The 26,948-nt window shown below is 40.9% G+C and overlaps 2 protein-coding genes across 5 annotated transcripts in view; both read left to right on the top strand.

Annotated features, from left to right (window-relative positions):
• Positions 1 to 16,853, top strand: part of LOC113574201 (connector enhancer of kinase suppressor of ras 2-like) — a 53,423-nt gene extending 36,570 nt beyond the window's left edge. For 2 of the 4 annotated variants that reach the window (XM_035532372.1, XM_035532369.1), the window contains exons 10-24: positions 1,824 to 1,954; positions 2,144 to 2,355; positions 3,750 to 3,836; positions 6,257 to 6,507; positions 7,884 to 7,924; positions 8,030 to 8,078; positions 8,448 to 8,496; positions 8,612 to 8,784; positions 9,156 to 9,229; positions 9,940 to 10,011; positions 12,261 to 12,331; positions 12,453 to 12,547; positions 13,162 to 13,708; positions 14,323 to 14,507; positions 14,700 to 16,853. In XM_035532372.1, the coding sequence (XP_035388265.1) occupies positions 1,824 to 1,954; positions 2,144 to 2,355; positions 3,750 to 3,836; positions 6,257 to 6,507; positions 7,884 to 7,924; positions 8,030 to 8,078; positions 8,448 to 8,496; positions 8,612 to 8,784; positions 9,156 to 9,229; positions 9,940 to 10,011; positions 12,261 to 12,331; positions 12,453 to 12,547; positions 13,162 to 13,708; positions 14,323 to 14,507; positions 14,700 to 14,909 (2,247 nt within the window). In that variant the 3' untranslated portion in view covers positions 14,910 to 16,853. The remainder of the gene's footprint in view (positions 1 to 1,823; positions 1,955 to 2,143; positions 2,356 to 3,749; positions 3,837 to 6,256; positions 6,508 to 7,883; positions 7,925 to 8,029; positions 8,079 to 8,447; positions 8,497 to 8,611; positions 8,785 to 9,155; positions 9,230 to 9,939; positions 10,012 to 12,260; positions 12,332 to 12,452; positions 12,548 to 13,161; positions 13,709 to 14,322; positions 14,508 to 14,699) is intronic. The other 2 variants (XM_035532371.1, XM_035532373.1) reach the window with 2 other exon arrangements.
• A 2,667-nt stretch (positions 16,854 to 19,520) lies between these two features.
• On the top strand, positions 19,521 to 23,055 carry apool (apolipoprotein O-like). Its single transcript, XM_027004874.2, has 9 exons — positions 19,521 to 19,602; positions 19,986 to 20,087; positions 20,308 to 20,427; positions 20,514 to 20,568; positions 20,679 to 20,777; positions 20,889 to 20,980; positions 21,076 to 21,180; positions 21,999 to 22,335; positions 22,454 to 23,055. Exons 1-9 carry the CDS (start codon positions 19,591 to 19,593, stop codon positions 22,549 to 22,551), a joined length of 1,020 nt encoding a protein of 339 aa, XP_026860675.2. The 5' UTR covers positions 19,521 to 19,590; the 3' UTR covers positions 22,552 to 23,055.
• Positions 23,056 to 26,948: the final 3,893 nt, after the last annotated feature.

The raw sequence follows: 26,948 nt of genomic DNA, 5'->3' as shown, positions 1-26,948 counted from the left end.
GCTGTGTGTTTTAAGTTCACTTTGAAAGGACTCAGATAGTTCTCTCATTAGCCAACCCCTTCAGTCTTCCTTCTCTCTCTCTCTCTCTCTCTCTCCCCCCTTCAGCTGCACTGTGTAATCTTACTGTCAGGGCCTGCCGAGTCATGTCAGAGCCTTGCAGTTAGTGGAGACAGCCAGCCAGTCGCCATAATTAGCAAATTACTATTTTCACAGAGCCAGAGTCATAATTCGTAGCGAGCGCTACCCTTCTACCCCTTTCTCCCTCATTCAGAATGATACCACCCTTGGATTTAATGTTTTTAAAACAAGCCAAAATTATTCCAGCCTGATCCCTTTTTTTCTCCTGTCTGAGGGAGGATGAAGAGTATCTGAGTATTATACAAGTTGTGGGACTGGATTCCTTTGTGATCTTTTAAAATTTTTATTTTTCTCTGGAACAGTCAAATAATCACACTTTACAAGAAGTGTGAATTCACAAAGCCACAGGAAACATACGGGGGTAATAGTAACACCCTCATTAACAAGACATTGAAATTGTGTAAATAATGTGAATGATGTGATGTTTTATGTGTGATCTCTCTTCCCATTTTAGGCAAACATTTTTGCTTGTGGGAAAAATAATTTAATAAATGAAATATTGTACTTTCATTATTAGTGGAAAAAAACAAATCTTTTAGCTCATCCAAATTACGAAGCAAGAGGTGTTGTCATGGGAACAGACATCTTGCACTGTCATGTGTACAAGCAAAACTGCGAAAAGGGACAAAATCAAACACGCTGCTTTTTCAGTTGGGTTTGTGGAGCACTTGATCAGGTGAAATCACTGTTCGGATAATGAGAAAAGCTGAAAAAAAAACAACTTACTATAAAAGCAAATCTCTTAAAAGAAATTAAATTTACTGATTAAAGCATGAACAGGATATATACACACAGCCACACACACATACTCATAGAGAAAGTGAGAAAGAGAGTGAGAGAGATTTCTTAAAAGTTCTAACTACTTATACAGCAAACCAGCCTTGCATTAGTTCTGCTGCAGCTTTTGAGACAGTTCACTGATTGGAAAACACTGGAGGTTCCTATCACTACCTTGGTTAATGGTAGGGCTTTTTAGGCATGTTACTTGGTCGGCAAGGATGTGTGTGGTTGGTAAGGTGGCCAGGGTGGTGGTGGGGGGATTCTCCTCACCTAGCTTTGTCATGTAGGTGAGGAATTCCAAGGTTAGTCTCCTAATGCTACATATAATAGCATTTCATGCTATTACGTTAGATGCAAACTAAACTACACTGTCCCATCTTTGGCAGTGAACACTCTGCACTGATCACCTTAACTATGCCAGATAATAGACATGAGGTGCCTCAGTGATTTATGTCTGGCTATTGGATTAGCTGCAGTGGGGTTCTTATTGATCAGTCCAGGCATATTTAAGCCTTTTAATATGAATTTCTTAAATAGAGATGCATGTCAGATCACACCGAATGAGTCACTAAAGGTGATCATGAAGCCTCATGCTGAGTGATTTTGTTTTGGGTTTTTCTTTGTAATCTTCATCTCTGACTGTGCAGTTGCCCTTATCACGGCAGGTCTGGGTAAGGTGGTATCTTATATTCCTGTTAGTGTGACATGACGCACAGTGCTATGACTAAACCCCTCATGCCTGTTACTCACAGGGGGTTCTCAGCTGTTGCCACTGCCTGCTTATTAAACATGCCCCACTACACGGCGCCCATGGCTAGATGACTCAAAAGCTGTAGGGTGTAATGTCTGACCACTCTGTTTCTTCCCCTCTCTTTTGCTTTTTTTTCTCTTACATTTATTTGTAGCCCATCCCAACAAGTCCTAACGGTGACTCTACCACTCCTACTAGCACGATGGGTGTGTCTTCCAAAGTGGATGCACCCCTTGTGCAGGATCTGTTCATCCTGTCCCCAGTTTCGGGTTTCTGTGGCATCAGGTGAATCCCTGCAGCAGACCATTTAGCTTCAACAATAACAAAATCACATGTTTGCCAACAGGGAGTCGAAATACCTCTCTAATGTATTGACCAGCAACCAACACTGACATCTGCTCAAGCTAGTGTCAGCTAAGCACTTTGGCAGTCAGATGCCCTCACATGGCATCATGTGTCCTTCTATTATTACAGGGATGACATAGGCATCATATCCTGTGACGACATCAGCAAGTATAGTGTGGGCAAGTCTGGGCCAAAGTACTCAGAGTCGCTCAGCTACTACCTGGACCAGGACACGGGCAAGTACTACTCTCTGATAGAGGGGGAAGGGCACCCTACTGGCCTGGAGTATGAGAGGTTTCGTCCCACGGCGGTACGTAGGAGAGACAAGACCCTGACTCATGGTAAGATGTGCTTTAGGCTACATTATATGCAGCTGTTTTCATGCCCCTGTGCTAAGCCACCATGTTACATCAAGCAAGATGTTGGCATGTACCTGGAGCTATCCATATTCCATCTCAAACAAGTCTCCGCTCCAGCTCTCTTGCAGTGGCGATCACCTGCTGCTGAATCTGGTCTTTATTTGAATCTTGCCAAATAAAGACTTCCATGCTTGTCTTGGGAAAGAACAAAGAAATGATCCCTTCTGTTGTATGCAATACTAGCTGAAATTGGGTTAAGTGAATATTAATGGAATACTAACTGAATACATTAAAAATGATAGTGAATAATGATCAACTGTCCATATTTTTGATGCCAGATTAACAATAATATATGTAATTATGCTAAACTGTGTTCAAGTCTGGTCATCAAAGTAATCAAATTTCAAGGTGATTTCATGTGCTGTTGACATTTGGCAGCACATCCAGTATTAAATGTGTTTGATTTGCGATAATGAGAGTGAAATAATGCTGTTTGCCCAGCTGGACCTCTTACTGAGAAGGACAAAGGTTTAGGTCGAGAGCAAGACTTATTTGAGAATGGAATCAGGTCTTCTTTGCACTCTGTATGTGTCTGCAATTTCTTGCTGTGCACATTTAATTCAGCAAGTTTCTAAGAAGACAGTGTTCCTAGAACAGTTTTGCTTTTTGCATCATAGCAAAATCAGTGGGCATGGAAAAAGAAATAGGTAATCCTAGACCAGCAGTTATATTCAGAGCTTTTATCAATACAGGCCTGGATCTCATTTACCTCCCATTCATACCATAGTAAACCATGCTTGGCTGGGCCCAGGGGACCCCGTTATGGTTTCAGTATGAACAGAAATGATTGGCTATCTGCTGCTGGCAGGTCCCATTCACTAAGTCTGGAAGTGAAACCTTTGGCTAAGGTCTGATAATGGGGAAAGAAAGAACCCATTGTCCATCACCCCCACCATGGAAAAAGGTGCCATATAGAGAGACGTCATGTCTGCCACCTTGCAGATAAAGCTCATGGATCTTCTGCAAAGAGGCAGAAAATCTCTGGTGTTCACAGGCTGGCAGAGTGGTGCTGGAATGCCTCCTGGTTTGTTAATTGCTGAGACGAGGCATGCTGTGTTCCCGTACCTCTCCAGAGCCGGGCGTTCTCACGCATCCTCTGCGCCCCGCTCACCTCCCAGTTGTTTGCTGTCCCCCTCGTCCCCTCACAGTCCCCGTCCTTATGGCACGTCCCTTCTCCTCCAGCTAACTGTTCACCTCCCTCTCCACTTTTCCTCGTCCTCCGGTGTCCCCGAACACACTCCCTGCCCCTCCTCCGCCCTCGATACAGTGCAGCCTGGTCCCCCCAAGGTTGACCTGCTGCTTGGACTTCTTTCTAGGTGATCTCAGGCCTGTATCCATGCCCCCGGAGTACAGCTGGATGGCTGAATGCAAGGAGCCCAGTATGTACAAGAGGGGCAGCCGAGGTGGGTTCTCCAAACCACAGCGCCCACCTCTACTGCTCTGTTGGCCCCAGACATCCTTTTGAACCGTGACTCACTGTATAGCACACAACCTCAGACAAACTAACACACACATACACACAAAAACACACACACAAAAAAGCAGGAAGAAAAATGAAGCTTGTGGTAAATGAGATTAAACATTGTCATTCTAGCATGTTGTCCTGCTTGTTCTGTCAATCTGGCCATCTTCCTTGTGGCTTTATAGGCCTGATTCGATGTTGAGAGCATTGGCTGAATTACTGTTATTTTCTCTTTTGGGTTTGATGGGAAGTGAGATCAGGTGTGTGTTATTTATGAATAGCTTTGAGGTCAAGACAGATCAGCCACAATAGGAAATATAACAATACCAATACTCATATCCATTCTATTTCTAGCTACAGGACAAACTATTAGGATTAGGCTTTCAATTTATTTGTTTCAGTTTATCAAAGTAATAGAACAATATCAAACACTTGTTAAAAGTGTGTTATTAACAGGAGACTAAGCTCAAACTAAGCTCAGATGCCTAATGTAAAGATTATTAGAAAGTTTAAATGTTGATTTTTTTCAAAATATTTTTTTCATATTGTGACAGTGTAATGGCGTGAGTACCGCAGGGCGTGGAACAGGACGCACAGACTCCCTCGACATTTAATAACGAAACAAGTAACCAACAACGGTGGCACTCACACATGACATTAACAGTGAACATTAACACACAACACTAACAATAAAGATTGTAACATGAACAAAGGCTAGACAAACGTGGATGCTAACATATGCTTTGACTGACAAACAAACAATGACCAACAGTGAGAGGCACAATGATTGGGGTTTAAATAGCCTAATGAGTGTTAACGCTTAACCCCGTAGAGGTGCGTACCCTCACTGGGGTGTGACCACAAAAAAGAGTGAACCCCCCCCCCCCCTGCATGCGGCAGGCCGTACCACGTGACCTGTGGGGTGGGGGTGGGGGGGGCGTCCCACAATAGAGAGCAATATAAGTGAGAGCTAGAATAAATAATGTGACCATATTTTTTTCCCGAGTTTAAAGGTAATTTGCAAGTTCATTTAAGTTCAATATCTAATTTAAGACAGTAAATTCAGCAGCAAATTTGCATAATTTAAATCAGTGTCACTTTGAATATCTCACAGGTTAATTTGAGAAATGCTGAAAAGCAATGGAGATTTATCGGCCAAGTGGAATATCTGTCATCCTCCAATGTTTTGTGCACATTTTTCATAATCATTCATTGTCTCTTGGTTTTAGATGGCCAGGCCGTCTGTGCTGATCATGTTACTATTTCGATCACGTCGGCATCAGAGCCAGTACGGTTGGATGTGGATAGTCAAAGATGTGTTCTTGCTGAGAGCGAGCAAAGGGGGGGGGGGGGGGGGGGGGGGGGGGGGTACTGAGAGGAAGAGCAGAAAACATATGAGCCCCTCAAACTCTCAGGCCATGTTACTGCCTTTATATCAATCTTTGTTCTATCTATCCTTCCCAAGACTCAGAAACCTCTTTCACTAAAAACCAGAGCTTTTCCTTTCCTTCTTCTTGCCTCCCTCCTTCACATTCATTTGTACGTTTGATCTGTCCGTCCTTTCTTGTCATGACCTCCAGCATAGGTTGGTCTGACTAGGGTCCCTTATGCCTTGTGCAGTTTGGCTTTTTGCTATCAAATGTGGAAAAATCATTAGTCATGTAACCTTTCATTTGTCCTCTACTCAGATATGGGTTACACTTTGGGACAGAGGTGTACTAATAAAAGTAACACTGTGCATTTCATACTGAAAAATTGATATTGATTATTGATATATGGATTGATGTGTGCAATAAAATACCAATATGAGGAATAAGGGCAATGAATGAAAGAATCTAAATAAAAGTCATCATCCTGGCATTAATTTGGAGATTTGCAATAGTCTTATCAGTCAGCAAGCCCACTGGTTGTGCCATGAATACTGTTAACAACAATGAGATGCAACTGACTGTTAATGCAGTTTTCCCTGTCTATGTGTTCTTTCCTAAATATTTCATACAAACATTTCAAATCTCGTCTGTCCCAACTGTTGATCTTGCATCAAAATCCCACCTCTTTTATGCCTTTTACAGTTCGTAGCTATCCCAAATTACTTGGCAGCTTCATTAGCCTCACTCAACAATCCAAAACTGCTTTATGTGTGCTGGAGAGGGCTTTGGTGAAGGTCTTATATTGATATCATAAACTGAGCCAACACCACAGAAGATGGTAATGAAATGGAGATGGAATGGACATTCATTCCTAAATGTGGAATTCCTATATGACAAAGAGAGGTAGTGGCTAGTTGTGCATTTGAGAACCAACTGTTAACACAAACTGTTAGCACAATTCGCTTGTTTCCTCTAACTTCCGAACCCTCAGATTCAGACACTGCCCTCCTTCGCTACATGAATGATGACAAAATCCTGGCCATCCAGGAGGAGCCAGATGTGCCGCGGGAGTGCAAGCGGGACACCAGCCGCCGGTCGCGCAAGAAGGGCAAGAGTCCGAGCAGCCCCAGCTTTGCCCTCAGCCCCTCTCTGCTACCGTCCACGGTGCGACTGGAGGCGGTGACGCCACCTGACAGCCTACCCTTCCCACTGCCAGAGAACAACACTGTGCCACTTTACCATGTGAGTAATGTGATGCTCCTGCCTGTCCTCAGCCCCTCCATGCCAAAGCTTTAAATAGGGAAATTAATCATTTCGGTGACATTTCTCTGAAGCTCACATAATAACCTGAGTCAGGCAAGCCAAGTCAATGTACTGGAAATGAGTAGGAATGCTCCATAGATGAACAGAGGCAGATGATGGATGGCTCTGTTTGAGCAGGTTTGGTAAAGGGCTGATAGTCAAATAAGAGAAAGGGAGTCAAACTCCATGTGTAGTTTTTCCCAGATTCCCTCATCAGGTTCAGGAGTCTGCTCACATGTTCTTCATGATCCGCCAAGCTCACGTCAGCTGGGGTTAGCACAAGTCTAACTGAAAGCCTAGAGCAGAACAATGCACCTGTTTCTCGGCACCATTTACCGCCACATTCCCGTGATAATCCGTATTATAAATTTGAGCTTCATTTTACTAGGCAATAACCACAATATGAATGGCAAAACCTAGAACAAGAGTTAGTTCTTTATACTGCTACACTCTCAAAGACACCAAGAGTTGACTGTCAGAGCTGTAAGCACCCCCCCCCCCCCCCCAAAGCTGCTCACATGATCACCTTCCCCTTCAGAGCCTTGCAGAAGAGAGAGTTGGGAGAGTCATGACAGGAATAGTCAAGGGCAGTGTGGCGAGAGTCCTGGTGTCAGCACACACACAGACCCTGCAAGGTCCTGTACGTGAGAAAAAAGGCATGGTGGGCAGAGAGAAAGAAGGAGATATAGAGAGAGTGAGGGATTCAGAGAGCGACAGCCCAAGTACAGAGAGAAATGGGATTACTTGTAGCTCTCAGTACAAGGTGTGGTCTGAGAGAAGAATTGGAAGTGATTCTGCCTGTAATAGAAGTCATGTCAATACACATCCCCATCACAGAACGTCATGATACCCCCCCCCCCACAACCCCAACTCCCCTGCTTCCACAAGGTGCATGGCATCATCATGAGTTAATAACAGATGTGGAGATGAGGGTCTACCTGGGGTCTCACCGCAATGGACGAGTCTCAGGAGTTCCTGGCTGGCTGCTAAGTGGATTGGCAGATAAGAAGGAGGAATAGATCCTCCTCCACGTCTCTGTTCCTCCCTGTGAATTCCACAAGCTCCATGAAGAGTAACTGAGCACAATGACTACCTCACTGCATGAAAGAAGTTAACTGAAGCATTAGTATTCCTCACACCATGCCAAACAGCACTCCACATCTCCCCCGGCCCCACCCCCACTACTCCCTTTGGGTGCTTACAGAGCAAGAGAATGATCACAGCCTTATGCACCCCTTGCCAAATCTGTGCTTGCAAGTAAAAGGTGACTAATTGAGCAGAGCTGGCAGTGATGTCTTGCTTTCTTCTCTCTCCAGCAGCAGAGAAGCGGTGACACGCTGCAGGTGGAGCCAGAGAGGTGAGAAGCAGCCTGATTTGGGGAAAGGCACATGTTAGAGTGCTGACTATTTAAGTCTCATAGTGAACGGTTTATGTAAATTTAAACAATGTGAAATGTGTGCAGGTACCAGGGGTCTGTAATGGAAATAGCTGGAGGAACATCCATGAGGAAGGTAAATCTTCATGAGATATAAATCAGTTTGAAACACATGCTAGTGTTTAGTGGGGGAATTCCTAGGTTTTGCTGTGGTAACACTAGTATGGTACATGCATCCAAGTCTTCTAAAATTGCATTAGTGTTCTATTAAAAATTAATCATTCTTTGTAAAATTTTAATTTTGTAAAATAGCACTTATTAAAAGACAACCTGATTGTTAAACGTTTTTGTTTTTTTTACAATATTACAGTGGTGCACAATAGGTATGTTTTGAGATTCCATGCTAAGAAAAATTACTAGGAAATGATTATTGGGAGAGCACTACTGTACAAGGACCTGGCAACAAGATTTCTTATAACATTTGCATTATTTCTCCTTTCTGCAGACATTCCACTATACATCCTTAAGAACAAAAACTAAAAAGAGAGCTAAAGGTTGGTTTGTTAATCAATACATGCACGCATACTTAGATCCACACTGTGTGCAAGGTTAGGCATCTTGTTTTTAAACGTTTGTACAGAATGACATATTTCATGGTTTGTGTGCTAGGAGCCGGGAGTGGTGGCAGTCGCAGGAAAATCTCATGCAAGGACCTAGGACATGGGGACTGTGAAGGCTGGCTGTGGAAGAAGAAAGACGCTAAAGGCTACTTCACCCAAAAGTGGAAGAAATACTGGTTCATTCTGAAGGATTCCTCACTCTACTGGTACATGAACCAAAATGTAAGCCTGTGTCTTTCTAACTGCTCGCCACATACACTCCTCTGCCAATATGTAATATAAGATGTATGTTTTAGGTTGTGCTGGCTATTGGTACACTTTTGCTATAGTGGAACAGTCTGATTCCTGACTTATTGTATTGAGCAATTAGTATCCCTGGCAACATTCATATGGCCATTACCCGCAATACTGCCAAAGCCGAGTATACTTTGTAGTTACAGTCACATTTCCATGATGTTCTCCTTCTACTTTGTTTTCTTGCAACACTGCTGACATTATTCGTTTTAAAACCTCCATGTTATAGATTTTACTATTTTACTATTTTACTCTCATTCCATTTCTCTTTTTGTCTCCCTTTCTTGGACTTTTTGCAGGATGAGAAGGCCGAGGGCTTCATCAGCTTGCCTGAGTTCCGAATTGACAGAGCGATCGAATGCAGGCGGAAATTGTAAGCGTCCCTCCCACCTCTCCTGCATGCATGCTTCATTCACTTCAGCCGGAGGTTGTCAGGGGCAATGGGGGGGCGGGGGCTCAGGGGTGGGGTTACCTAGGCAGCAAACCTAATGAGGAAACTCAAGTGGAAGACAGACGCGGGGTGTGTGTGTGTGCGGGGGGGGGGACTTGGGTGTGTGATGAGCCAACCCTAGTGCTGCTGACGGCGTGCCGTGACTGCTGAGAGCTGACTCCGGCCAGCCATCATGAGGCGTGACCGGTTTTTAACAGCTCCTATCTCATGTGGCATGCCAAAGTCTAATGAGCCAGGCTCTTTGACTCCTTTAAAGGCAGTGGGACTGGTCAGATCTCAGTTCACAGGCTACTGGAAAGGTGTCTCACACAGCCTGCCGCTGAGCCGCTTCTCTCCTCTCTCACCCATTAATGGCTTACAAAAGCAGCATGCAGTACCCTTTGGACAAGCAGAAGCACAGCATACTCCAGGAACCCTTAATTACACTTATAAAACATTGTAATTACCAGTAGTAGGGAATAATTACAACCTAGCTACTTACTGTTTAACTAAGCAGTTTATATGGACGAAGTGAGCAATTTCATGTGTTATGGCTATCGTTGTAAATGATGAGAGGTTGTAAGAATAAAAATGTTAGAGAAAATGACCTAGCTTCTCTGAATTTGCCAAATGACCTCCTCTATGTCTTCCAGTGCCTTCAGAGCTTGCCACCCCAAAATTAAGAGTTTCTTCTTTGCCACTGACTGTTTGGAGGAAATGAACAGGTAAGACTCAAGTTCCCTGTCAAGCTTGCAAACGCCAAATGTCAAAGACAACATTAACCACCTAATCAAATCTATTACTAAAATGATAATTGCAAGAAAATATAAATATGGGGGTATATATGCAAATGAAAAGCACAGAGTCTATGGATGAGAGAATCGTAAACCTTTTACATGAATTAATTATGCACATTTCTTCTGCTGCTAAAGGTAAAGAAAGATTGAACTTGCATGTGGTGCACTTTGTGAGCTGCCATCCCATCTGCAGACCCAGAACACATTTTGCTGCTGAGACATCTAATGGTACAGGCAGACCAACTGTACAGTTCAATGACCCACCAGATGACAACTTGTTACAGTGAAGTGTCCTCTGCTATTATGGGCTGTTGTTTACACAGTACATTGCACTGTGTCGGCTCTATACCTGAAAGGGGTGAACAGGAGGTGCATGACTGTTAGGGGTTCATATGCAACCCATGTGTACTTTCATGTGTGCTAGGGGTTCATATAGATCCAACATATGGTTTCACTGAGGAGACCTGACTGCTTGAGTAACATTAGTCCAAATCAGAATGATAGCAGAGTACATTAAATAGATTTATTTACTGTGTGACGGTATAATTAGAGGTCTGCTGGTGCATAAAGGAGGACAAATAAACACATATGCATCATAAAGAAAATATTCTTGTATGGTCCAAGTTTCTTTTGGGGGTTTTTGGTTAAAAAAGCAATATTCCTGTCATGTAAAGACAGGATCATTTTAGACAAGCCCTGATCCTTGTAAAGTGTGTTAAATCCAAAACTGTGATTGGTTTGCTTGCTATTTCTCAGTGCATTCCTCATTCTGAAAATGAGCAGAAAACCAGACATACATGAGGTGTACCTGAAATGTGGAGTTCATAGTGAAACTGATCTTGTATGTTACTTATAGATTTGTTGGGCTGCTCCTATGGTATGACAGGATGAGTGACTCAATCAATTAAAGACCTCACAGGAGGATTTTGATCAGTCTGGACCTGTTGATATATTTAGACAACCTCTGGCCCCCGTCCGCAATCAGAATGACAGAATGTTTTAAATGACTCATGACTGTTTGCTGGTACATTCGTGATGCAGACATCCACGATGTGCCTCCACACTTTCACTTCTGATTGGTTGGCAGGGCACCCAATAAGGCGGGTCCTTGCGCTTCTATTCTTAGCCCCGTCCTCGTTCCTCGATGATCAACGTGTGAACTCGTTTGTCTCTGCTCCCATTTCAGTCCTGCGAATCTGGCGCCTTTTTTCTGCTAGCCATTGCAGTCAAATGGCATCGCCATACTGCTGGTGCAGGACAGTGGAGCTGGAACAGAGGTGGCTACGTGGTGGAGGTGGGGGGGGTGGTGATAGTAAAATTGACAGGGATGCCCACTTGGATGTGTGTAAATGTTTCAACTCCATACATCTGTCCCACCCCCTCCCAGCCACCCATTTCCCTGGCTCAGTGTCAGGCTGCAGGTTTAATTCCAGGCGGCTAGGCCCAGGTTCACAGAGATGCATAAAACATGGATGCAGATTATTCTTCTTAAAAAAAGGATGTGAGCTGGTGTTATCTCATCGACTGAAAGGGAGGACTCCCGTTGTGATCATTTATTAACAAACAGTAGAGGGAATAGGAGCAGATGGACCAGAAGCCAGCACAGAGATGCCACTTTAGGTTCCACAGATTTTTACATCACACAAATTTAAAAGCATTAAGATGCTTTTATTGTTTTTTTTTTTTGTTGTTGTTGTTGTTTTTTTGAGATTTAGAGGCCATGGTCTAGCGGTTTGTTTTCGGCTGACATTCCTCTGATCTCACCATAATGTAAATATTTAAAAAGAAAATAGTCTGCAATTAGTATTATTCTAATAGGTTGTGTCAGAATAGCATCACAGGGGAAACAGGAAAAATGTAGCTTTGTGCATACAGCAATCTTTGGTAAAAGAGTGCAAAGGTTAGCATGAAGAGCTTGTAAAGACTTAGAAAAAAAGAAATCTTCTGTTATGTTTGTTGTCTCATATATTTTGTTTATTTCATAATGGAAATATGTCACTGTATGCCGTTGTGCCATATAAGACTGAAAACTCATTTGGTGATGAAGTTGTTCGGGTCTAGACAAATAAGGGCACGGTGAACCTGAGCGGCAGGTTTATGCTAATGAAACATAAGAGCTGATGTAAGCCTGTGTTTGGGAGGGGCTGCGAGATGAGTGCTTGCCTCCACCCTCACAGGTGGATGAACAGGCTGGGGCTGGCGGCGATTGGTTACACACCTGACGACAAAGTACCACGACCGGATGAGGGTAAGGCTTGAATTAGACACTCGTGCCCTTGACAGTCAGGACTGAAAGACAGCCAACAACTGTAGAGCTGAACTGGCTCTTTGCGAGACAGGGATACTTTAAAATCTGATTTCACTTTCAGATTACTGGAGCGAAAGTGATCAGGATGATATTGATGGCACGCTGAAGCAGGAGGGGCCGTCTTCGCTTGGCGACACCTATCGTCGGACACCCTCGGTACGGTGATAATGCTTTTGCTTCACGCACACTCGAACGTAGAGGAACGGTAATTTTTCGCAGACTCGATAAATCTCAAGAGAGTATTTTATTAAACTAGGCAGCAATCTTTGTCTTCTGAAGAAGCGTCACTCCGAGTTTTACTGAAACATCATTCCCACCATGAGCTTCAAACAGGAGCTCCCATTAATTTGCCAGTTCTTCGTATCACACAGGTTTGTTGATTGAAGAGAGCCGTGAATCATTTAATCGCTAGATGGCGCCAAGTCCTTTCGATTCACAAATGACTGTTACACAGAAACTGGATAATAGGCCAAATGTGACAAGATTTTGCATGGATCAAAGGATTTTTAAAAATGATCTCAAGCCTGATTACTTGTGGCCTTCAAAACAAATTAGTGTTTTTATTAGGAATAAAATATACTACGTTTTCATAGGGTCCTACACCTCCCTAAATCTCCTACGCACGTTATCCAGTCTTCCCGCAATCTTCCTCTACCCTGCTGCCGCACACTGCCCTCAGGCCCGCCGACTGCACTGCTCTGAGCTGCTGGCCATTCCACTGCCCCGCTCACAGAGCTCCGTAATTTGCTCCATTCCCTCTCCCACTGCAGGTCAACTCATCCAGCCCGTTCCCCGAGCATGGCCGCCACTTTTCCAGCGAGTCCACCCACTCGCACTCATCAGCAGAGGATGGCGGCGGCGGCGGCGGCGGCGGCGGCAGTGGGATGGAGGGTGGCTCGGGAAGTGGTCGTTCGTCGGGTTACCGCTCAGGCCACCGAGAGCGCCGCTCCTGGCAGGACCTGATCGAGACGCCGCTGACCAGCTCGGGCCTGCACTTTCTGCAGACGTCCCCATCCGAGGCTGACTGGGGCTACGAGGGCGCGCTGTGGGCAGGCGGCCGCGTACCTCTTTCCCCTGAGCGCAGGCGGCAGGCCACCCTGCCGGTGCGCAGGCATCATGTGAACCGCGACGGGCCTTTCCCTCTGGTGAGTGGTGATGACAGAGGGCCACAGGTGCACCGGCGAGCGCACAAGCAGCGAAGCCAGAGTCTGCCCCGTAACCGTGAAGTGCAGGCCAGAAGCCTTCAGGATTACGGGGAGGAGAGGAGTGAGGATGAGGGGGCAGGACCTGTCAGACACAGCGAGGCCAGTGAAGAAGGTGAGCCAAACAACTAGTGAGTCTATGCGACACAAATATATCTCTTCTTCACACAGTCTAGCACACGCTATAAAATTGATTCCTAGGCATTTACCAAAAACTAATACCTTAGTATTTTTTCTCTTACATAATGTAACTCATAATTATTAAGCTTTTCACGAGTCAAATTATGTCTTGAAGCTGGTAAAAACCAAGACTTGAAATCCACTGCTACAATAGTCAACTTTGAATAGCAGTTCCAAGTATTCAGTGTTCTTGATTGCCTAATTCAGGCATGCTGGGATCTTGGATAGAGCAAAATTGAAGACTATCTGGGGGTGCCCAAGGACTGGGTTAGGGAACTATGTTAGATGACTGTTACTCAAAAAATACTGTAGTGTTTAAAAAATTGTAAAAATGTACTGAGAGTAATACTCAGGACCAATCCATCTCAAAATCAGCTATAGAGATTGCAGTTTTATATTTTCCCCACAGTAACTCACTTGTGAATGGCCTGATATTTGGGTGGTAAGTTAAGAGCCCTACAGAATGACACTTTTGCTTTTTGGAAGTCTTTTACCCAGAAGTTTAAAATGAAACTGTGGGTCAATTTTCTGTGTGCTTCATGTGTCCAGCAAGCAAGGCTGTAGACGGACTTGAGGAGCTCTATCGTGCTCTGGAGCAGGCCAACCTCTCTGCCCTTGGTGACATCCAACCTGTCACCAAGCAGGAGTTCCGTCGCGCCTTCCTCAACCGCTGTGTTGACCCCATCATAAATGATAAGCTGCACCACATCCGAGTCCTCAATAGCACACTGAAGGTGGGCCAGCATCCAAGATATACTACATCATACTTATACATATTATACATTTGATAAAGTAGCATGAGAACTCCAAGGCATATTTATCCTCACCTGAAGTTCTTGTTATGAACACAGATCAAGCCACTTGTTGGTGTAACCTAACAAGGGAGGTGCCCACAATATGCTGTTAATTCATATCCCATCCCCCAGGCGAAAGAGGGCGAGCTGGTCATCATCAAGCAACTGCTGGAGGATCCGCACCTAACTGCAAAGAAGTTCCGTGAGTGGAAGCAGTGGCACAGTGAGCTTTTTGTGGACATCTGTGAGTTGAGCTCAGGCAACGACGGGGCCGGAGAGCGCACCCCGCTGGTCGTACCTCTCATGACGCACACACATTCCTTCATTGAAACCCACGTGTGAGGTGAAGCGCTCCGCCACTGCCTCAGGTCCTTCTCCTTCCCTCTTCTGACGCCCCCTTTCTTTTCCCAATGCCGAACCAACCGACCAACCAACCACTGTAACGTGTAAACAATTGCCAAGAGAAAGTGGTTAGGTGAGTGAAAGCAGCTCTACAGGGTGACTACTGCACCCCTGAAGAGAAAGTGCTCTTCCTTCCATTGAACAGCCTAAAACAGAAAGCTCTGAGAAAAGTTTGTTTTACTACTTTTCTGATTTTTATTACTTTTGACTAGATTAGCTTTTCCTTTGATAATTTTGTTTTGGTTGCTGGCATGATACTGGAAGAAAAGCAGTAGCAATACACTGGGGGTCAGAGGGTTTCCACCACAACACTGTACTTTTATATTCAGGTTTGCACCCATGATGCTCAGATCCTCTATTCTACCAATACTATTCTTACTATGGGTATTAGAAATGCAAACTGGAAAATGATAAGGCTGTTGTGATCATGCCACACTTTATATGGAGTAATGTACCTATCAGTCTTTCCAGGCTTTTCACTGGAACTAATTCCATGAAGGTGAAACTGAAGGCAACACCTTACAAGAGAAATACAGACCTTCATGTTTGCTTAGAGGTAGCCACTGTTTTAAACTGTGAACACTTCTTGTGAATGCAATCTTTAGATTCTGTGTGTACAGGATCACTTAAGAGATTTTTTTTGTAGAAAAGCATAGAAAATTATATTAAATATACAGATAATAAAAGTACATTGCTTGAATGGTTACTTGTTGCTTAAAAGGTGTTGATGGAATATCCCATTCTGGAATTGGACTGATTGACTTTCTAAAGATCATGGACTCTGTTCCAGTTATTCTAATTTATTTTGTTTTGCTTGGTTATATGGGTTGTTCTTTTATTCATAAATTGTGCTTCAGTTATACATATATACAAGCACATTATTAGGTAAGGTCTGATACTGTTTAAGTATGTGAGGATGCAAAAGAATGCACTTTTTGTCACTACATCAAGGGTCACCCTAACAGCTAAAAATCTGATGGACAAACAGACATTGGGTTGTAAAGTTAAAGGAGATGTGTACAGTCTATCTGAAATATTTCTACAGATAGTCAGGTATTAGCAGGACTGTCATGTCCTGTTATCCCCCAAATAATAGTCAAACTGAAAGAGAAAAAAAAAATCTACCAGTTAAAAACTAGTTTACTGAGGATTATGGTGGAAAGGTATTTCAAAGCATGTGTTTGAGATTGAACCATAAAGGCAAATATTTTACAAAGTATTCTGATTGTAAGAAAATATAACTTATGTTTAGCCTGTGAACTGGATTATTTACAAAGAGCACAAAAGATTTTTTCATTTTTTATTTTGATTTTTTTTCACTGAATACTGAGTTGAGTGAGAAGTGGTGATACTGATTCAATGCATGTATACTGAAATAAAGTCAGTATCCAAATAGATGTTTTACTGGCTAAAATAATAAATATGGACATTAAACGAATAATGTTTCAGATGCTGAGCAGTATTCATAGGCTTAAAATGACTGAGTGGAGAGAAATGAAACCAAAATATGTACATATCTCCACATACATTGCAACAATGTAAATGGCATTAAGTACTCCTGTTGTAAACATGGTCTTGTTTTCTGTTTTATGAATCTTGCTGATTTAGAAAACACTGCAGACCTTTGTCTGATGTAGCATCAAATGCAGTGTCACAATATGAAATATTCACTTTTGTTTACTTACTTAAATTAAAACCCGAGCAGGCCAAGGACTCATATATTTTCTTTGATTATCAGTACTGCTATAATTGGTATAGATTTGATTTTCTTTTCTGTTAAATACACTCAAATGAACCATACTCCAATGGGGGAAAAGGTAATCAAAATCAGTTCTATCTGAACAAATCCAAGGGCATGCATTTGCAAATGGCATAAACAAAACATGTTGGGGGGCGGGGGGGGAGGGGGGGAGAGTACTGATTGTAGCTTTAAAACAGTGTGTTCACTGTGAGATGCCAAAGTAACTGCATTGTTACAAGCCTTTAAATATAACTAAATCCCTGACCAAGGGAACACTGTATTACTAACTGGCCATTAGCACAAAGTAAGTGTACTCCAGAAAGTCTATTTGTTTATTTTTTAAAAGATTCACAACAACAGCAAGTGCATCAAACTTGACTTTCTTTGCTTTGCTGACAAATGTAGTTATTTTCTGTTCTGTGTACATTTGTATTATTAATACTTTTTAGAATGAACTGTTACTCTTTTCTTTTACACTGTATTTATTAATGGGTCAATCTTCTAAGATCAGTCAGATGGGACTCCACTGTGTGTTCTTAAAGGAGTGTACTCCTCATAGTACATTGCACAGGTGTGTAAGATGTAAGTTGCACTGCGACATTAAAAAAGGAACATATTGCTCTTTTTCAAGGATATTACTACTAGTCAACTGTTATTCTGTACATTATATTATAAAAAGAAAATATTTAAAAAAGTAAATTACATTTATTCTTCCTAAAGTAGCTTTTTTTGTTTCATATATACAAATATATATTAACAGAAATCCAGATTGTAAACTTCAGTTGTAACTTTGACTTCAATAAAATAAATACACTGCACTATGAAACTTGTCTGAAAATGGTGTATGAAATGATCTGAAAGTAATACCCATACACTTCAAACTTTAAAATCATCTAATCAAATAAAAATAACATACCTACTGATTGGCAAAGATAATTTTTATTTCAGTAGATAAAATACCCATTGCTAATATATAACATGGAAAAAAAAATCTAAATATCTTACTCCATAAAGTTTCAGAGAAGTCAGTTTTGTGTTTGCATGTAATACTGAATTTAGTGTATCAAAAAAATTTTCATTCAAGGTTATTTTAATTAGCATTTAAGTAGGGTAGTATGATAATTCAGTGAAGAAAATAAAACAACTTACACTTAGCTCAAATGCAGTTGATCAGCATATCTGGTAACTGCAGTTTCCTTTATAATTTCATGCTGTGGGGCCAATTTAGCTAACAAGAACTGGAATTCAGTATACTGAAATGTCTTTCCTGTAAACCTATGCCCAAATCTTTGCTGTAAACTACATATGCTTCTTAGGTTATTTCACACATAATTGCTAAGGTGGTTTATAGTGCAGAATGATTAAGTGTAATCTATAAAAGTGTTCAAAATTACACTGAAAAGCTGAGTACTGTAATGTTATGGGGCTGCCATCTTGTGCAGCCAAAATCACTGCCCCTTAGCGCATAATCTTGTAATAACCTGAACAGAACAAGGACATGGCCAGTAAGGTACTGATAAGAAGCTAAACTAATCTAACCAGGATATTTTTTAAGAGACAGCTTTTGCTTTCAATGGCTGAAATTTAGTTCCATTTTATAAATTAGTAGCGGTTGGTTTTAGAAAATGTACACTTTATTGCAGTTAATTGACAGCAATTTGATTTGCTAGACAACCTACCTGGGTACCTAACAGTCCAGCTAAATATAGCCATCTTAAATGAACCCATTGACACGTAATCACTTTGTTGTTCAAAGCAACTCCATAGCAGTCTGTTTTATCGATGTGTATATTTACCCATGAAGGGACAAAAGGCAAAAGTGGCCCAGTATTATTGACATCATAAAACAGTATGCAGGATCATAAATACTGTGGCCTGCATTCATAAATGGTACTTTAGGTAGAAAAAGCACTTCCTAGATTGCTTTTTGTAGTCCTGGTAGCCATTGACTGTGGCCTTAAAGTTTCAAATCTTGCATATTTCTACATGACATCTAACAGAAACATAAAATAACTTTAAATCAAGGCCATGAAAAAATTATAGGGACCCATTATTTTAAAGACTAAGTATTTTTGTAACTAGCATGTCCCTAGTTTTGCTACTCTTGCATTAATTGTTCAGGCTGCTATCTACAGCGTGGGAAATATTAATCTGCTTTAGATCCAGCTTTACAACTTTACTGAACACAATGTTAAAAGGGATAAAACTTGCTTCCTAGAAGAGTGATGCAACTGTAATTCCCAATGTCATCTCTAAAAACGCCACTAAGGGGCGACAAATCACTTCCTCTGAAGGGCTGGGAGCAGAAGAGAATCAACACAATAACTCTTGTAGTACAGGCCTATTTGATTAGATGTTATGTGGGCCTAGTGATGCTGTTAGCGAGACAGCTCTGCCAGACTAAAGCCAAAACTTGTAGACACTAAGCCCTCATTAGTCCCACAAGCTTTTCACTATCAGCAAAAAGTCTGGGCCATGTTGTTTCTTAATGAGCTCAAGGCCCCCCACTTTGACCAAAAGATTTGACTTTTTACACACATGCAAGATAACCACAGACCATTGCTTCTGTAGGATGTTTAGGAACAGTCAACTCTGACATGTCTCTCAGGCTACACACCAGTGACAATGTGACACCAGTTTCTCAGCACAGTTTGTTTATGACAGCAGTTTATGAGAAATTATTTATGCTTACTATGAAATTCATTGATTTCTAGCTATACATGCAGTTTTGTTTAAATATCTCTACATCTATAACCTATATAAACCATATATTTAACCCTAGATGGCAGTAGAGCCTTTTTATGCGTTACTGCAACACGTCTAAGGAAGAAGACAATAAACAGTTCACTGACTGACAAGGGTAAAGTAAGGAAACGTGTGATGTCTTTCAAGGTAAAACACGCCTTTAAAATAACACTGTATGTCGAACTAAACAGGATATATGTATTTTTGTCCATTTAAGATATTGTCTGCCAAACTGACAAGACCCAGCTGGCTAACCTAGCTATAATCAATATTGGTTCAACAGCTAGTCAGCCGGCTACTTGAGATTAGCTGTCTATCTAAACTGTCAAGATAGACATATTCTCTCAGATTTTTGCTATTTGAATCATCAAATTCGGACTGCTGGCTGATGTATTGAAAGCTTGGAAATTCTGTAAATTGCCAACATCAGATATGTCTATTAACAGACATTAGAAATAAAGCAACAACCAGCTAGCTGCCAACAATTTTAATTTCTTTTCATTTTAAACCCTTTTAAATTCCCTTCTCAGTTTGTCAAAGTGGTGGCTGTCCCAGCAGTTCTGGGTATTGCCTCGATCCGCGTATATGCTGTAAACGAGACTAACACAGAAGGACTGCTCTCTCCTCGGGAGGTAACCATCCTACGTTAGCTAGCTTATATAGTTACCTAGCTAGCTAACACTGGAACTGCCTGACTCATTACCTACCTAAGTAGCTATATGCAACAAACGCTAATAACTCACGCCTAACTTTTGACTTTGCCTTTCGACTTTGTAGCTCCTGTAGAGTTTATCTATGTGTAAAGAGTCTTTGACTTTCAGTGCTCTGTTTTTCCCCCCATTTTCTCCACAGCTCTCAATCTACTCAACTCTGCACCAGGGGCACCACTATATGGAGAAAGAGCCAGGAGTTCTGCAGAGAGGTCTTGGTAAAGTCAGAGGAAGTCTGCAGTCCTATGTGAAGAATATAAAAGTATCAACCCTATATTCCCTCAACTTTACAGTACCACTTAATGCATTAGAAATCAGCTGTTGAAATGTGGATTTTTGTTTATTCAGGGTGCTTTCGTGTCAGTTAAAGTAATGGCTGTGAACCTCTACCATGGTGGAGAAGGTAAGGAACAAATACAGCCTGGTTGTTTACTTGCTGGTTGTCTTAAACCAAAAGGTTTAAATTCTCATTATCTCTCTATATCTAATGTCGCATTGTGTGTTGCTTTACAGATATCTACCACTTTCTGAAAGATCCTCCCTCTGGATTTGCCCCCCGGGTTGCTGTCATTACTGTGTCTGGTTTGGCTGGTGTGATTCTTGCAAGAAAAGGTAAAAGTGTCTGACTAATGTTCAGCTAGATCTTAACTTCATTGTAAAAAGAGTGTCTACACTAAAAGTCGTTGACTAAACTGTGACAGTTGTTTTCTTTTTGCATTTCAGGGTCCCGCCTAAAGAGATTGATTCTTCCCTTAAGTTTGACCATGGCCGGCTTTGCCATGTGTTACCCCATACAGACTATAGCCATCCTTAAGGTGAAATGTCAAAGTACTGTTTGTTACTTAACCATTCTGTCGCTGTCTTGACGTTGGTATGTTAAGCTAGTCCATATTGTGTTCTTGTCGTGAAGGTGGGCGGAAAGAATATATATGCAGCCTCTCAGTGGACAAGTGAAACTGTGGCATCGCTGTGGAGATCAGACACAACAGTAGTAGTTGTGCCAGCCAATTTAGAGGTCCAACATTCACCCACAAACACCTACACAGTTCATCTTAACAGCTGTTAGAGGTGAAGGTCAATTTTAAACAAAAATTTATAGTTTTATTGTGGGTTTAAGCACTAGAACAGGTGAGTCAAAATAGTTATGTGCATTTTACTTTCATATGCATACATGTGCAATACACATTCACAGTATAGTGAAGATTTACTTTAATTGGCAAAGAAGTGTTAGGAAAAGAGATCTTCACCAATAAAACAGCCATTTTACGTGTTCTTTTGTCATTAAAGGTGCAAGAATATTTTTTACCACCAAAAAGTGGCAAACTATTTATGAAAATGATTATTTATATATATTTTTTCTATAAACTAATGCTCTCATGAGATGAAGAATCAAATTGCTTTGTAGTCCTCAAATGTAAAGTAAATAAATCTATTTATATAGCACTTTTCTAGAACGTCTTAAAGTGCCTTACAAGAACGCTTAAATACAAATACAATAAGTATACAATAAAACTGTAGATTCAACAAAAAAATACACACAAATTACAAAGGTACATACTGACATAAAATCCATAAATTAAGAACTATTAAAAGGCATAAGCTACAAAGGCATTGTATCCCTTTGATTTTAATTTAATTTGGTGAAATAACACCTTTTGAACCAATTTATGCTCCATAGAGTGGGTCCACCACATTGAGGCAACTGCTTTAAAACAAATTTAATACAGAATGTCTGAAACATCCAGGCCACTAGTTGTCAGTATAATGGCTGTTTTATAATGTGAAGAATTTTTGAACTTATTTCTTCTTTAACTACTGTTATTCATTCTCAAGTTGGCACAGTTTCCTGAAACTTTGGCCAAAGGTTCAGGGACTCAGACTGTATTAATCCCTGAACCATCTGATGCTGAGAGAGCAGAGGAGTCCTTCCGAGAGGTTCATCCCCCCACTGAGCCCAGAATGTCTGAAGCCGTGGCTGCCGTGGCTCCACTTTCAGCCCATGTCTTAGCCTGCACCTCTGGAACAGCACCAACCACTCCTCCTGCAGACGACGACATCTTATTGATGACTGCTGAGGGAAAGGCCACCTGCCCCTCTTCCTCCCTAACTACTAAGAGCCAACCAGTGTTGCCTTCTTTACAGTCTTCAGGGGATATTACTAATGCCACAGGTAGCCCACCTAAACATTAGCTGAATTTCATAAACAATGCTCTTTATGGCTAGAAAGGGCTTGCTTGTACTCATTGTGTTTTAGCAGCAATGCTATGTTTACAATCCTCTCATATTAGTTGTTCCTGGGAAGCCTGGCTGTGGAGCAGATCCCAGGGTGATGGACTTTGGCCAGTCTAACCCTGAGGATGCGGACCTCTATAGCACACGCAGCTGAACACAATAAGGAGAACAGCAGCCAGTGATGAAGAAAGTAATACAGAGTACTGATGTCCACATCAGTGTGAAGAGGACTTGAATGCCAGCATTTGTTGCCATTGCCATGGATCCATTAGGCAACATACAGCCACAAGTTGACCACACAATTTATATGTATAAATTTCACTAAAAGTTGATACAGAATTTTATATGTTGAAAATATTTCATTAATTAGGTGACTCAATAACTGAGCCAGATCCCTGGTGTTGAAATCCTGATGATGCATCCAGTACATTGCTGAGTACACAAGTTTGTGTTCCCTAGCACCAGTGGTCTGATATTTTGTTGCTTAATTCTATTCATGTCAAAACAGTTGGTTTTGACATGTAGTGTGGAGGCTTGATTTGTTAAATAGTATTCTTAAACTTGTACATACAGTAAATAAATGTCAGAATATAGTACAACTGCACATTGTTTGAGAGAATGAAGATATACCTCACAATAAAGCTTTAGTTTTAAATGATTTCCTAAGCATGTGCGTTATATACAGATTTCTATTATTTTAATATCTCTTTTCCAGGAGAGAAAATATGACATTACACCAGGAATACATATACTAATCCCACATTTACTGTTTGCAGAACATGGAACTGTCAGAGTTTGCCTTTTGGACATCTTATTGTTGTATCTCAACAACAGGAAATTAAACAATTCTTGGCATCATTGCTGTAAGTGTTATAGCTATTAAAATATTGCTTTTTGATGCAATGTAGCTTGGAAGATGTGGAAGTGAAATGTTTCCTAATGGGAAGATGCACCAAGAATGAAGCTTCTAGGAACAAAGAAGTTAAAGTTGCATTTTGAAACGGCTGTTGTCTGGGACAGCTATTATATAGAGTAGGGGTATCTACCGAGTGTGAGAGAACATTCTTAAGCTACCCAACATTGAGACTGATCAATAGGAAAAACGGTAATGTACTTGTGACTTGCACAGTCCAAGTTTTTGTTTTTGGGCAATGGGGGCTATTTGAGGTTTTCTTAAAGACCTTATATCAGGGGTGTCCAGCCTTTATAATCAATAAAAATAATTATGATGGTGGCAGAGCAATGACCAAAAAGATTGAATTGTAAAATGAAAGTAGATGTGTTGCAAATAGAAATACAAGTGCATTCTTCTTTTACATTTTTTCTGTAATGGGTGCTAGGCCTATATCATTTCCACTGGTACAGCAACAATGATTTTTTTTTCAAAATGATGAATTTTGTTTTTCTCTATGATGCATATAGAAATGCAAATCTGTTTACTATTTCTTCATAAAACATGGCTCAGTGGGACATGGTCCTTGATGAAGTCTCCTGCAGAAAATGGGCACCTTTATGTCAGGCCAAATCAAACATCCTCACTGGCCAACTTTAGAACTCGCTATCTTTGCTTGGCTGATGAATATGCTGCCTCTTCTCACCCCCAACTTGTCAGATATTAAAGTATATACAGATATTTCATGTTAGTGTTTATATGCCAAAAGTACCCACTGGCTTTGATATACTGGCACTTTATTGAAGTCCTTGCTTTCAATTACAAACCCTGAGCTTTAAATGTCTGATGCAAACATGAAATCCACCCACTGGGCTAATAGGTTGTTTTGTAGTGTTTTTAAATTGGCAACCCAACTGCAATGTTTGTGTGTGCAAGCTTGATGAGCTAATTAAATTCCATTTTAATTCAAATTTACATTTATTATATAAAAATTATAACCACTTAATTTAGAATTATAAATTCAAAGTATAAATTAAACTTCTGATTTTAATTTATAAAATTATAATAATTATAGCAGTTCATGCATATCATTCGCTCCCCAATCAGACTGACAGGCATTACTCCTCCTACTGTTGTTCTGCCTCACCCACTGAGTAGTGTTGTCCCCTGCTCTGCAAGTGTTTCCCAGTCTCCTTCTCATTAGTCTCCCTCTCTATCCCCTATAAGTCCTCCCATGTGCCTTTGTCTTTATAAAGTCTTGCTCCCAATAGTTCCTGCTTATGAAATTTCAGGTCCTTGTTTATCAAATTTCTGTTTTAGTCTGGAGTTTTGTGGCTCTAGCTTCAGATATCAAGTTAGGCTGAAATGCGAATGAACTGGAATATTGCAAAGCTTTATAATAGATTTTGTGGCTGAGTTTTCATGTTATACTTGGATAGGAAGACTAGGTAGATAGGAAAACTTGTACAGCAAGTTAGTGCTGAAGGGAAAACTGGTAACCCTTTTCATCTTGTCAAAAGATGGAATTCGGCGAAGGGACTACATAAAAATAATTTAATTAAATGTCTAAATAAGCTTGCCTACCATGATGGAGCCACAATGAATAAGTACTTGCTGAGATGGGTCAATATGGCAATGGTCTAAAATGGTGAGGAGGTAAAACAACAAAATGTAAAAAAATCAGATCATGTAAAAAAAAGATTAAATAGTTATCTAAGTTGAAGCTTTGTTTTTAAAGGTAGAAGTCTAAAGTTCTCTTAGGAGACATGGTCTTTCTGATACTCAAATGCAGGTGTGGATAATTAACACCTGCAGGAGATATTAGCCAAATGCTGAAAGGAGCACACAGTTTACCACTATATCAATATGAAGAACATATCTGGTAGGAGTTTAATCAGATATTTCCAAAGGTAAAGAATTATACCCCTTTAATATGTATTCATATGCTTACACATCTCCTTTAAAGTACATAAGCACTATATTATATTATATATTATTATAATATTCCTTCTTATTAAAATCCTGAGCACAAAACTGGGAAAAAAGGTTACACAAATAATATGGTCATAATACAATGCAGTGTAGATATCATTACTTACTATATAGTTTAAGTATATGAATGTTAAATCATATGATTTTTTTTCTTTAGAGACCCCTTTTCATAATTTATACAGACATCAAAAATTAAAGCCATTTATTTACTTAATAGCATTTGTTGCAGTTTTTACATCAACTTATTACTCATTCCTATTATGTAACTACAATTAATCAGATTGATTTTCAATATTTGTTAATGCACGGATCATGTTGATTCATAATTTAAGGATAAATAAAATTTAAAAACAAATATAGATTTGAGTAAACAACTGCTTAATGCATCCCCTTTGTAGAACTGCACTCAAATGTGTTCTAGGCCTCTGTAGTTTTAAAGTCCATACAAAGGTGGTTTGCTCTACTATTCAAAGATTCAGGAGGACATGGACCAGTGGTAGTGAGGAATAAGTCATGTGACTAAGGGATGTTGTTACCATGCTTGACTCCTCCACAACTGACTCCCAGATAACAGAGGAAAATAATCCACCCAGATAGCATTGCTTCTCGTCAATGGCGTATGTGCACTCAAATATGCACAAAGGATGAAACGCCAACTTACACAGCAATTCAGTATACTCAGCAGTGAAAAACTAAGCAAGACTGGACCTTATTTTTATAACAAAAATTAACATGATGGCATAGAAGCAAAAAGATGTAGTGTTTGCACATATTGTATGTGTTGTTCAACTATAATGTTGTCAAGAATCAGTTTAAGTATGTTGTTGGCTTTCTTATTATCATGTTGAAACCCCATGCACGCTGTAAACACAGGATAAACCCTTGTTTTTGCTTTCACTGAGACTGCTATCTGAAACCAGAAATGTATGACAAAACCCCAAACTTAGCTATTTGTGGGTGTGTGTCTTTGTGTAAGAGAGAGTGAGAGGCCAAAGGATGTTTATAAGCTTTCTAGGATATCAAACACTGGCTGTTGCTTTTCCAGGCTCTTCCATAAAAACAGACTATGAAGTTGCAAGAGACACCATCTCTGGAGGTTAAGAATGGAACACATAAGAACACGACTCCCATAAGAGATGCAGTGCGTTCCAAGCAAGTTGCTAAAACTCTTTCCAGGCCAAACTTGTAGTTGCGGTGATGGGCTGAGAATGCAATCCCATCCCTCCATGTCTGGCTAAGACACTGCCCAAGAAGCAGTCGATCTAAAAGACGAGCTCTCTTGTCTTCTTTGAAGGTTTCTATGAAAACAGATGCTCCCTTCTGAGCAGTCCATATGGGGATGTGCCAAGACACTCTCACTGTTGATGCAAAATGCATAAGATGGCACAGTGGTGAGAGCACAGAAAATGCCTAAAATGCCATAACTCATCTACTTCACAGATGTTCTACAGTTTTGAAATTTTCCTAATAGATCCTTGTAGGCCACACAACTGGGAAGGGCCAGAGTAATAAGGGCCAGTTATATATAATAACAGCATAATTATCTCCATTCATGACATGAATGAGGATCAGTGGAGCCCCAGACAGCACTAGACTGAGTAGCACCATGAAGCTCAAGGCTCATGAAGTTGCCTCATCACCTTCACTGCTGAACGAGGAAGGCTTTG

Source organism: Electrophorus electricus, chromosome 12 (genome assembly GCF_013358815.1).
Source record: "Electrophorus electricus isolate fEleEle1 chromosome 12, fEleEle1.pri, whole genome shotgun sequence".
NCBI classification, from domain to species: Eukaryota; Metazoa; Chordata; class Actinopteri; order Gymnotiformes; family Gymnotidae; genus Electrophorus; species Electrophorus electricus.
Note: the sequence above shows the minus strand (reverse complement) of the source record. Positions and strands in the feature narration are given on the sequence as shown.

Excerpts from the sequence above, each read along its gene's own strand:
- apool (XM_027004874.2), top strand. Across the intron at positions 20,569-20,678 it reads CCTCTACCATGGTGGAGAAG|ATATCTACCACTTTCTGAAA; the intron begins GTAAGGAACAAA and ends GTTGCTTTACAG. Across the intron at positions 21,181-21,998 it reads TTGTGCCAGCCAATTTAGAG|TTGGCACAGTTTCCTGAAAC; the intron begins GTCCAACATTCA and ends TTCATTCTCAAG.